The sequence below is a fragment of the Sphaerodactylus townsendi genome, linkage group LG14 (genome assembly GCF_021028975.2).
Source record: "Sphaerodactylus townsendi isolate TG3544 linkage group LG14, MPM_Stown_v2.3, whole genome shotgun sequence".
NCBI lineage: Eukaryota > Metazoa > Chordata > Lepidosauria > Squamata > Sphaerodactylidae > Sphaerodactylus > Sphaerodactylus townsendi.
Genome location: NC_059438.1, coordinates 28,398,122 through 28,410,849, shown reverse-complemented (window position 1 = coordinate 28,410,849; position 12,728 = coordinate 28,398,122). Strand labels below are relative to the sequence as shown.

The 12,728-nt window shown below is 46.6% G+C and overlaps 1 protein-coding gene across 1 annotated transcript; it reads left to right on the top strand.

Annotated features, from left to right (window-relative positions):
* Window positions 1-1,360: 1,360 nt before the first annotated feature.
* On the top strand, window positions 1,361-11,970 carry LOC125443256 (testis, prostate and placenta expressed). The gene is made up of 8 exons (XM_048515248.1): window positions 1,361-1,510; window positions 2,895-3,131; window positions 5,340-5,401; window positions 5,980-6,154; window positions 9,013-9,074; window positions 9,429-9,493; window positions 9,581-9,613; window positions 11,800-11,970. The coding sequence occupies exons 2-8, from the start codon at window positions 2,909-2,911 to the stop codon at window positions 11,828-11,830; spliced, it is 651 nt and encodes a 216-aa protein (XP_048371205.1). The 5' UTR covers window positions 1,361-1,510; window positions 2,895-2,908; the 3' UTR covers window positions 11,831-11,970.
* The last annotated feature ends 758 nt before the right edge of the window (window positions 11,971-12,728 follow it).

Below are 12,728 nucleotides of genomic sequence, written 5' to 3'. Positions count from 1 at the left end.
AGCTGAAACCTTGGCATTTCACCAGATTGTTCCTTGATATACCGTTCTTCATGCCGTTTTGCTTGAGTTTCCTGTCCAAGGGTTCTCCTGGCCTGCTGCCCAGTCCTGGCCTTTACATATGTGATGTCCGACTCCTAACTGTGGCTCCTTCATTTCCTATCAGATGAGTATGGCATTACAGGCTTGCACTGTTAGAATGTTTAAATGCCACCCAGGAGCTAGCGATAGTACACAAAACCATTTAAAAACCATTTAAAGGCCATTGTCGAAGATCAGCAGAGCCAGTGTGGTGTAGTGGTTAAGAGCAGGTGGATTCTAATTTGGAGAACCGAGTTTGATTCCCCACTCCGCCGCATGGAGTATTATCTGGTGAACTGGGTTTATTCCACACTCCTCCATTCCTGCTGAATGACCTTGGCCTTGTCACAGTTCTCTCAAGAACAAGGTGTCTGTTGTGGGGAGAGGAAGGGAAAAGAGATGGAAGCCACCTTGAGTCTCCTTACAAGAGAGAAAGGTATAAATCCAAACACTGCTTCTTTATTTTAATATAGTGAAGCCGCGCCCTCGGAAGAGGTGTGGCCTCACAGAAGCTCCGCCCCTTGTGAGGGCGGGAGAGGGAAAACCCCACCTCCAGCGGAAAACTATGCTGCGATAGGTTCCTCCGTTTGACGTCATGACACCCTTCTTGCCCCTGCGCCGGCAATGAACATGAACGAAGGCGACGGGAGTTGTACGCGCATGCGCTTCTCTTTCTTATGGGCGGAGGGGAACATCCAAAGTTGAGCGGGGCTCCCCAATGCCATGAAAGCTCCACCCCCTACCTGCGCTCCTGCTATCGAACGTATTTCCTGTATTACCTCTAGGAGAGGAGTCTCCGCCTAAGGGCGTGGCTTATGAATTCGGAAGCGGAAGTTGCACCGTTTCCCTCTAGCGACATTTAGCCAAGTCTCAGCTGTTCCCAGTTGTTGCATTGAGCACAGTCCTCGTACATTCAGACGTGCATCATGATGGAGCGGCAGTCATGTGTCTTGCTCTCCCCCAAGAAAACAGAGCCTTCTTCCCGCTGCACATTGCAGGGAAAGAAGCCAAGTCTCCCCTCAAGATCCTGCGGGAGGGAACCCTCGTCGGTACCCTACCCGAAAGGGCAGCTTTCTTGAATGCCGCAAGCACACACACGTGTTTCCCGGTTACCCTGTTGTGGCAACACGGACCGTGGCTGCTCGGGGAGGGAATGGGTCTTGCCGGGCAGATGAGGTCGCTGCGCTGATCGGGATGGGCACAAAATGACCTCTTGGCTTCTGCCTCCTTCCTCTATGCTACCGGCCTGCGCCCTTGTCCTGTCCCCGCTCCTTGGTGACAATGACCGTGGTCGCCTAGCGACCTCCTCCTCGCCGCCCTCCCTCAAAAAGGGGCTTTCTTCCTGCTGCCATGGAGAATTAGGGCGGGGGAAAACACACTGCGGCGGTAACGTGTGAATCGAACTGGAGGTGCCTCTTTCTTGGACTCAGGTGTTGGTTGCTCTTCCGTTCGGGAAGTTTTCCTGCCTTATCTACCTAAGTCTCTTTTTATTCCTGTCCATTTGCTAGGTCTTCTTTCTCGTACCTTTCACAACAACCCTTTTGCACTGGTCAGTCTTCCCACTGGCTCTTCCCATTGTGGGACTTGCATCCCTATTCTATAGATAGACAGCCCGTAAACCTGCCAGAGTGGGGCAGGTTTGACCAAAGTGTCGGAACTCTTCTGTGTGTTCAAAAAAAAAATTAGAAAACCAGCAAAGCAAACAAAGAATGAAAACTGCTAGCTTTCTGTTTGCAGTGAGTTGTTCATGTGAAGCAGTGTTCAAAGCTGGAATCCCATCACCTGCGGTTCCAGATAGTGCCGTTCCATGCTGCCATTTCACACAAACATATAAAGCTGTTTTTAATTAGTCAGACCATTCCTCTGCCAAAGGGCTGGAAGGAAGCAGGAAGGAGCCAGATGAACGATACTGGAGGTAGATGGCTTGTCATACAAAGTTCATGCCGTCCAGTTTGTCTCAGGGTTTGTACACAGAAGAGAATGAGGTGGACAGCTTCTGCCAGCTAGAGCGCCCTAGAGACCAGCAAACGTTACAGAGTCAAAGCATATCTGATGAAGGGAGCTCTGACTCTCAAAAACTTATACCTGGAAGAGCTGGTTGGTCTCTAAGATGCTGATCTTGTTGGTCATTAAGATGCTACTGGACTCAAACCTTAGTCAGAGAGAAAGGTAGGCTATAAAGTGAATAAAGAACTGATGCTCAAAATCTAGAACAGTGGTTCTCATCCTTCCTAATGCCGTGACCCTTTAATACAGTTCCTCGTGTTGTGGTGACCCCCAACCCTAACATTGATCCATTTTACAGATGGAGAACACTGATGCAGAGAGTCTTAGGCAACCCCTGTGAAAGGGTCATTCCACCCCCAAAGGGGTCGCGGCCCACTGATCTAGAACAACTTGCCACAGCCCCCAATTTGGCACTGGCTCTTGGGCTAAAGGTAGCAGGGGCGAAGACCCCTCTGAGAAAGGCTCCCTACAGCAAATCCTCAATCCAAGTTCCCAACAACGTCAGGCCCCTGAGAGGGCTCAGTTGCCCTCCCCCTGTCTGCCTGTGAGAAGAGGCAGCTTCTTTGGAAGGGTAAATTTCAGAAGGCTCCAAGGGAAGATACTTCATCCCCTCCCAACAGCTGCTGTAGATTGTCCCCCAGAATGTCGCTCAGGAGGAGTTTCTCTAGGAGAGATGGTGCCACAACTCCACATACTTGGCTTGTGTTAGCTCAGAAGAGGACCCTGGAATGTGTGTGAGTACAATGCATAGGTAAGGACAGCATTTCCGTGAAATAAAAAATGTTACAACTGTCTATTCCTTTGGCCAGACTAACTTTGCACAATGGCGCGAGCCATTGATTTGGTTCCATGGCCTGAAGATCTTTCTCCCGTCTATGCTGCCCCGGCAATTCTAGTCCCATTGGAGCACAGAAAAACCATGTTGTCTGGAGTGAAAAACTGCCTGTATCACCCACGTCTGCCAACGCTTCGACAAATGGATATGGATACTATCGCCCACAGGCTTACGGATGAACACTGTAGGACAGTAACTGCCTGTTCCAAAGGTAATTAGCATGGCCAGTTTATTGTGAGTTAGAGGGTTGTATACAGGAACTGTTGCAAAATCTTGTAGCTTCTGTTTGTAGTGTTGTGCACTGGTGTGGGTGTATTCTACTCATGCAATATAATGATTAATATTATAATACTGTCTGTGATGTGTCTAAACACAAGGTGCTGCACAAAACAGTGCGGTTGCATATTATGTCCACACACACAAACTTTGCCAAGACCCAAGAATCTGTATGTTATGAGCCATCAAGTCGCTACTAACTTATCGTGACCCTATGAATTCATGACCTTCAAAATATCTTAGAATTAAGAGCCTTGCTCAGCTCCTGTAAACAGAAGGCTGTGGTTTCCTTTATTGAGCCAGTCCATCTCATTCCAAAGTCTAGACTTCAGTAAATTATGCATAATGACAATAATAAAATCATGATCAGAACAGCAAGTGTTCTGTTGATTAAAGTGATTAAAAGCATTTTTGTTTGTCCCAAATGTAGGAGGAAACTACTTGTTACTAGGAACTTCTACTTGTTACTGGGAATGTGTGCTCAAACAATTTAACTCTTTTAAGAAATTTGGGACCCGATGAACAGGAGCACATTTGAGTCAGGCAAAATGTTTGATCCCTGAGCAATGCATGCAGTGTTAGCCCACCATCCGAACCCAAGCCTAACATCCTTCAAACCAGCAATGGGCAACCAGTTCAAAATAAATGGTTCAACAATAAGGCACACAGGAAATTATTTTGAGGGTAGTGGGGGCTCCATCTTGCTCCAGCTACATATTTGCATTGCTCCGAAGGAAATCAGAATAGACGAAGAGAAGGAGCTGGAGAGGTCGGTAGGCCGGATCCAAGGCTGTCTTACTGGGGCTCTAGTAGAGGTTTGCCTAGTCGCAAGCAACAAGGCCCCCATGTTGAACTGAAGCTAGAAGCGTCTTGTATTTCTTTGTCACTTGCTGTCATTTGACCATGGTTTTAAAAGTGGTAAACTCCTTTCCTTTCCTGCTTAGGCTTATTTTTTTTAATTAAAACAAGTTTATTTCAAATAAATTAAAATGTACATACAGATAACATGATAATCACAAAAAAACTGGTTACATAGTTATTCCGTAGACAGGAATACTCAAAAACTCTATCGATAGAGGAATACTCTATCGTCCTTCTATATGACTAATGGGACTTCTGGAAAGAAAAGACAAAGCTTTCGGGAGCTGGGGTGGGGAAGGAACGTGCTGTTTAAAAAAGAAGGAATGCTGTAAGAAAGGGGCCTTCATTTAAAAGGTGTGCTGGTACATAGCTTATCTGTATTCAATTGATTAGTAAAATAATCCCTTCACTTTTTTTGCCCCAAGCCTCTGTAGATGACTAAACTTAAAGCTTAGACTTCACCTCTGGCCACTGTTGAAAATATTATTTGTCCTAAAATACAATAACTGCATATTTGATGACACCCGCCCCCCCTGGTTGATGACAACCCCCCCCCCCCCCGGTTTGCCAGTTTAGGCAACACACAGTGATTCCTTGGAGAAAAATCTCTTATGGGGGCCAGAGAGAAAAACATTAGCTCCACCCATCAAGGGGAACCATCAGACAAAATAACACAATGATTAATAAAAACCATTCAGGCTAAAACTTCTAAACAAGATCTACTCACCCACCACCATTTCAAATTGAGCTCCCTTTCCTATCCATTTTAGTTATTCTGCAAGCAGAAATAGGACACTCTTCTTCAAAGAAGGTACCAAGACCAGTTCCCAAAACGCTTTTCAAAGTGAGCACCTGAGCTGGGGAGTTGTTTTTTGTTTGTTTTTTAAAACCCTCTGCTGATCTGGAAATGAACCCAGACTTTTTAAATGGTTCAGCTCCCTGCTTCAAAAAAATTGACTGTTGACCTTGCTACAAAAGGCCTGGAGTTCAGCTCAGCTGAGAAGGGCACCATCTTGCCATCAGGACAAAGAAATTCCATTGATCAAATAGTAACCGAGTGATCCAGGCTGCCCCTGCTATCTCAGTCTCCAGCAGATGCTGCCTGGGTACACTCATTTTTTTTCTAGTAATAACTAGAAATGTGTCTATTCAAATTTGAATCTGGTCTTATGCCACATTCTGCAATTCATTTAATACAGCCATGCAGCCACCACAGTTGCCTGGGGAAAGAGAAGGAGCTTTTCATGTTCCTTGTTAATTTTTCTATTGTGTTTTTCCATAGAGGATTTCGACAATGCAACGTTCACCCTGGCCGGAGTGCCCAACCAGCGCCTTCCATCCCTGGTAAGTAGCTTCTGTTCACCATCCAGTGGTACTTCTGTGGCTTGCCACAGCCAGTCAGTACCACATTTGTACAAGGTTCAACTATTGCCATTCATTCAGCAAGCAAAACCTGTCTGCAAATAAACCCTGAGTAGGACGAAAGTTATTCCTCCAATGCCCAGTGTATGTTGTGGGGGTCTCATTACTATTGGCTGAAGCCAATGCACCCCATGTGTGCATTTCTGAGCAGAGAGAAAGGCACACATTCCCTGGCTTGTGGCTTTCCCCCCTATGACATGGCTTCTTACACAGGTGACTGTTTCTGAGAGAAGAAACGCTGTTTGCCAGAGCAGAGATTTCCTTCCAGCAATTGTGGTGGGCATTGTCCTCACTTAAACCAGGAGTGATCCCTAAACTGACTGATTTGCGGTTCTTTATTTGTCCTTAAGTTGTAAGTCACTTCAAGCAAGTCTTGGGAGACGCGGCGTATAAGTTTTTTATGCAGATGAATAAACTGTGTACATGAGACTTTTCTGTCTATTTCTGTAACTCCAGAGATGCTTTACTGTAACCCTGTCGTTCCTTTGTGTCGCTTTTAGGGGATGACAGAGTTGGGCAGGACACTGACTGAGAAGTACAGAGCAGGAAAGATGGCTCCTGTAATGCCCAGCACCAATCAGGGAGAGTGGCCCAGCTACACACGGGCAATGGCTGACTGGTCCCGCTTCGTCTCCACTGCTGGAGAATTCAGATTACCCAGTTTTCAAAAAAAAGGTATGAAGTGCTATTGCCTTACAACGCTAAAGAAGGCTAGTCTAAACTTTATTAAACATTTGTCCTTCAACAAGGACCCACACTGGCTTAGAACATTGTTTTCTCTGCTCCCCCAATTTTATCCCTACACAGGAAGCCTCCATAGTGGCATAGAGATTTGAACCTGCATCTCCCAGATCCTAAACCAACACTCTCTGCTGCATATGTGTGCACAGGCCACACGTCAGCAGCCCTCAGCAGTTCTGAAACGGGAAGGTTTTTCTTCTGAGTACTCCATAAAATTGCAAGGCCTTCCCTTGAGACACGTTTTCTGGTCAGGACCAGGCTGGGTCACGTAGCTCAATGGGGGTGTGATGTCATGGAGTCTGCCTTCCAAAGCTGCCATTTCCTGAAGGAGATCTGATCTCTAGTCATAAGAACATAAGAACATAAGAACTAGCCTGCTGGATCAGACCAGAGTCCATCTAGTCCAGCATTCTGCTTGCTGCGCGAAGTTAAATGCTCCACCAGGAATTGCTCAAGTTAGGGCTCACCTGCAGGAGGTGAAAGCAATGGCCTTCTGCTGCTGCTGCTCCTGAGCACCTGGTCTGCTAAAGGCATTAGCAATCTGAGATCAAGGAGGATCAAGATTGGTAGCCATAGATTGACTTCTCTCCCATAAATCTGTCCAAGCCCCTTTGAAAGCTATCCAGGTTAGTGGCCATCACCACCTCCTGTGGCAGCATATTCCAAACACCAATCACACGTTGCGTGAAGAAGTGTTTCCTTTTATTAGTCCTAATTCTTCCCCCCAGCATTTTCCATGGATGCCCCCTGGTTCTAGTATTGTGAGAAAGAGAGAAAAATTTCTCTCTGTCAACATTTTCTACCCCATGCATAATTTTATAGACTTCAATCATATCCCCCCTCAGACGTCTCCTCTCCAAACTAAAGAGTCCCAAACGTTGGACGTAGTCAGTTGGAATTCCAGAAGAACTCCGGGTTCCACCTTGAAAGTGGCAACCCTCAGCCTGGGTTGAGTCGTGCTCTCAACGAGCAGCAGTGGTGCAGTGATTAAGAGCAGGTGCATTCTAATCTGGAGGAACCGGGTTTGAGTCCCTGCTCTGCCACTTGAGCTGTGGAGGCTTATCTGGGGAATTCAGATTAGCCTGTGCACTCCCACACACGCCAGCTGGGTGACCTTGGGCTAGTCAGAGCTTTTCAGAGCTCTCTCAGCCCCACCTACCCCACAGGGTGTTTGTTGTGAGGGGGGGAAGGGCAAGGAGATTGTAAGCCCGTTTGAGTCTCCTACAGGAGAGAAAGGGGGGATATAAATCCAAACTCTTCTTCAACTTGTGCTAGTAGCATTCCATTGCCAATGCCAAAGTAACAGCTTTTAAGCATCCACATGAAATGGTCTAATTTTGCCAGTCATCTTCTCTCTTTCCTTGGTTTGCTATTTTTCAAACCTATTTTTCCTCAATTTTGGGGGGGAAGAGCCCAGCCCAAGTGCATCATCAAGTATCCCTGAGGGGAAGACATGTATGCTCCAAGCTCCCGCTTATCTTGATGCCACTTTCCACGCTTCAGTCCTGTGACTTTTGTTCTGCACCTCCTGAAACCGAAGGGCCATTCTTGGACTTTTAAAAATCAGATATTACTAGCTATAGTGTTACAATGATTTACCATCCTCTACTACTTCTGCATCACGTAAACAGTAAATCCTCGTCACAGTCTCACACATATTGCTCATTTGCAATGTTCCCCTAGTTTCCCGCTCCCTTCCTGTTCCCGTGTCTTCGTTGCTCAAATGTCCTGGGAGAATGATGAGAAAAGAGCAGGGGCACAGGTTTGAAGCAAATCTGGTTGCCATCATTCGTGCTGCATTGGCCAGCGCAGTAGCCAGTTGAGTGTACTGTGTGACATCCCTGTGCCAGAAAGCAAACAGAATGAAGACCCACACACTGTTGTGTCAGGTTCATCAGGCATCAAAAAAGATGATTTGCAGCAGCCAAGATGGGGGAAGAAGGACCCAGGAGTCAACAGCCCATTCTCCTTAGGAATTCAACAAGAGATGGGTGTAAAGGTGATAAAGGGAAGTGGAATGGAGAGGCCAAGCCAGAACTGGGAGACATCACTTGTTCCCCTGACTTTCCAGTCCTGAATGTCAAACGCCGCAGTCAGGATCAGGTGGATATCTTCTTATGCTTCAAGAAATCGCTCTGTGGGGTGTCCCTTTCTAAGGCACGCTACGGCTCCTCAGCAGGTAGCTGCCCTGCCAGATTGAATCATCTTTATCTAAATGGGATTGCCATTCCCCAGGGAGAAGGATGTCCTCACTTTGCCTTTTCCAGGAGCGTTTCTCCAATCCCTGCAAATTGCAGGCTTCCGTAGCTGAGCAAAGTGTTCTTAGCTGAACTGGGGTCTGCGTGTCTGTGTACATACACTCCCTAATCCCCTAGTGGTTTCAGTATAATGAGATTAAAGCAGAAGTGTGAGGAATCCTTTCCTGACCCACTTGTTCAGTGATTGGGAGATATTATTAGATGCACGACGTCCTGCAACAAACCGCAGCATTGTCCGCTCCAGCCTCTCCCTTCCTTGTTTCCTTCCTTCCTCATTTCTCAGCCCCAGAATGCAGAGAGGGGGAGGGATTTGGATCAGCCTTCTGCTTCATAGAAGCAGAAAAACCCCTGCAGTCCATTCACAGCTTCTCTTTCCAGCCCCCACTGCCAGCTTTCTCTCTGAGCCCGTGCACACAGTATCAGCTAGGATGGGCATCCCATAAATCTCTGTGGCCATGTGTCCCAACACTAGGAAGGCATGTTAAGAGCCCCTGCCTCTAGGCAAAACTCAAGTCTTCTCTCTGTATTTTGCAGTTCTTGGATTCAGTTGTTATGCTGTGAGATACTTAAAACCCGATGTCACCCAGACTTGGCGGGTAAGTTCTCCATTGGCACAGGTATGCATTGGCAAGAATGGGGAGAAGTACTTTGTACTGAGCGCTCTGGAGAAGAAGGCATGTTTACCTTGTTAAGAAGAAGACATTTGTGGCCTGAAATACACAGCATTATGCTGTCATCATGGCAAAAGCCCCTGCCAGCATTTCTCCAATCCCTGCAAATTGCAGGCTTCTGTAGCTGAGCAATGTTGGCAGGGGCTGATGGGAATTGTAGTCCATGAACATCTGGACAGCCGCAGGTTGCAGACTCCTGCTCTAGAATAAGTAACTCTGCACAGTGTTGTGTTGTGTGCTGCATCTAGAATCCTGTTTTCTTTCCTTGTTTCCTGCCAGTATTGCCTCAATCAGAATCCCAGTCTGGATATGTATGGACCAAAGCCCATCCCCTACAATACTGTGTAAGTATCACCACAGGAAGCTAACAGTCATTATGAATCCCTTGGTAACTCTCTGCCACTTGATTGATAACTTTTTCCCCCCTGCAGGAATACTTTCAGGAGTTTTGGATCGGCACACAGGTAATTGGCACCGATGGCTCAGAGGCATGATGAAATTCCACAGGAGAGGGGAAGTGAAGTGACCATCCCAGTCAACCAAGACTGGCTGGTACTTTGTGCTCAGAGCGAGCCACATAACCACTTTCACTATGAACGTATCATCAGTTTGGTGGATTTTGGCCTGGGGTAAAACTTCAACTCATTTTAATGCAAGCAAGGGAGACCGTGGGGGTCTGTTACCTGGTGACTCTCCCCTGAAATTCATAATTTGGAAGGTACTGTTCCATCGAAACTCGCAGGGAACCACACTTCTTAGTTGTTCCTTATACTGCAGCTCAGGGTATGTGTGCATGTATATACTTTGTTTTAATATCCTGCTTTGCCAAAGCAGAGAATGCTAACAAACTCTATATCATAAACGACATAGTAAAATATCACCAACCCAGCCTCCCACAAATAACAGCATCCCAAAGATACAAAAACAGACCTTCAAATTAAGCATTCATGTTTGCAAGTCCAGTGGGAGAATTCCACAATAATCCATCTTAGCTCCAATAAAAACTCAGCAGATGGTGGGTTTGTTTCCAGAGCATTGATGAAAGAGGGTATATATAATTGTCTAAGCCTTGCCTGAGAGGTCACCCTTTGCACCTCCTCTGGCAAACCATTCCAAAGGATACAGAGAAAGCTATATACCGTGCAGTCATTGTACCTTCCAAAAGGAGAGAAATTCCAGCCGGAGACATTGAGTCAACCCAAGCTGGTGAGTGGGCCTGTGTAGAGAGAGCAGTCTCCCAAATATGTCAGCCCTCAATCACAAAGGGTTAAAATCGGCTAGTTGCATCCAGAAACAGACAACCCCCAGCGCACCAATTGTGGAAATAGCTTGGCATGGGTAGAACGTTTTGATCTGACCAAGAGATTGACAGCTGCATTGTGCACAAGCTGACTTCAAGGGCAGTCCTAAGCAGAGCATGGCACAGTAGTCCCGCAGCAGTGGCGTAGGAGGTTAGGAGCAGGTACACTCTGATCTGGAGGAACTGGGTTTGATTCCCAGCTCTGCCGCTTGAGTTGTGGAGGCTTATCTGGGGAATTCAGATTAGCCTGTACACTCCCACACACGCCAGCTGGGTGACCTTGGGCTAGTCACAGCTTCTCGGAGCTCTCAGCCCCACCTACCTCACAGGGTGTTTGTTGTGAGGGGGGAAGGGCAAGGAGATTGTAAGCCCCTTTGTGTCTCCTACAGGAGAGAAAGGGGGGATATAAATCCAAACTCCTCCTCCTCTTTAGGTTACAAAAGCAGGAGTGAATATGGCTGTATCAGGCAGAGGAGATAGCTTTCATGATGGGTGAAAAATATTAAAAAGCACTTCTAGCTACAGCACTAAGAAGTGAAGTGTGGAGTTTTCCCTAAGCTCTTCACTTGACCAAACAGGACCAGCGCGACCCACCCAGTCTCAAGAGCAACTGCCTTCCCAAACACTGCCACTTGGGCCTTGTCTGGACTGAGCTTCCATTTGGTAGGGAGGACGAGTGCTCGTTCTTCAGAAGTGCTCTTCCTCTTTTGGTGAGAGGCATTCCTCCTTCCTTTGCTGGTCTTACAAACATCAGACCCATAGAACAAAGGATATGTTCCCTGACCTGACAGGAAAGTGTGGAAATGCTGTCCATTGACTCCACCCTGTGCCTCTCTGATGTGATTTGTAATACTACCAGCCCTGTCCTTTCTCTTTGATCATCTTCAAACATATGGCCCTGCAGGAGAGGATGTCCCTGCCCCAGCCAGAATGCGAACAAGGGCAGTCCTCATTTTTCCCAGAAATTTCAGCAGTTGGCACAGCAAGAGGCCTTTTCTGACAGTATGAATATCCTACACAAGAATACTGTTTTAAGTCAAAGTATGTTGTCAGGAGGGCAGTGGATGTAGAACATGCAGCATACATGTGGTTAGAAGAGGCCTTCTTGGTGTACTGGGGTCAAGAACTGAATAGCATAGCTTCAGGTACCAACCATCTCAGAAAGAAGTTCCAAACTTTCCAAAGCACACACTTCATTGTGCTTTTTACCTGACTCTTCTAGGCCAGCTAAGGGTTTGCAAAACCACCCCAGATCTTGATATCTTAAGTTGCAGAAAGTTTGAAAGGAGTGTGGGTTTGGAAAGGGATGGTTGTTTGGTTCATTCAATGATATCTTCCCTTCCTTTCTAGCCGTTCCCACTACCTCCAGCCCTGGCGCTAGGAAATGACTTTTCGAGAGTCAAGAAAATCTTCTGCAGCAGCATCTGAACATCCACCAAAATAAAAAAGATACATCTATTTGCTGCCTCAGCAGAGAAAGGTGTCGATAAAGCTACTAAAATAGGTGTTAGAAGAAAGGGAGAGGAGGAGAATTGTGAAAGAAAACCAGTTTCTGAAATGTCAAAACAGTTATAATGGGGATCTATCTGCAGGCCAGAATGCCCCTGGTAAAACATACCTGTTTTCAATTCCACTCCGGCTTAGGTTATGCCATCTTACAGAAAGGCCATGCCAAAAAGGAAGACTCTGAGTGGGAGACACACACCACCTGTTGATATGGGATTAGGGTAAGGTCAGACAAATGAAGGCCCTCCTGCTATTTCTCTAGTACATCACCATAGCTGCATAAGTGAGATACCCCACACCACGGCTTTAGACTATTAATTGTTGCCATGCTGTAGTCAATCCTGATAGCTTCCCCAGCAAAAAGCCACTGCAGCTCTCTAGTAGTCATCCCCAGCAACTTTTACAGTTCTTTTGATAAGGCCTCCTTGTATAGCCCTCTCCCAAAGAGAACATTTTGACCTGGATAGCCCCAGGTTGGCCTGATCTTGTCAGATCTCAGAAGATAAAACAGGTTCAGCCCTGGTTAGTATTTGGATGGAACACCTCCAAGGAATCCCAGAGTTGTGATGTGGAGTCAAGCAGTGACAAATCACTGCTGTATGTCTCTTTCCTCGAAGACCCTACAGATTTACTGTAAGTCAGCTGTGACTTGAAGGCAAAAAAAGAGAGAGGAAATTGCCTTATGGCTGCTGTCCCATTTCAGCAATTAGCCTTTCTTGTTTTTTTCCAAGGGGAGGGGCCCCCAGTGCTGTCTGTTTCAGCTAGTCGGTGTG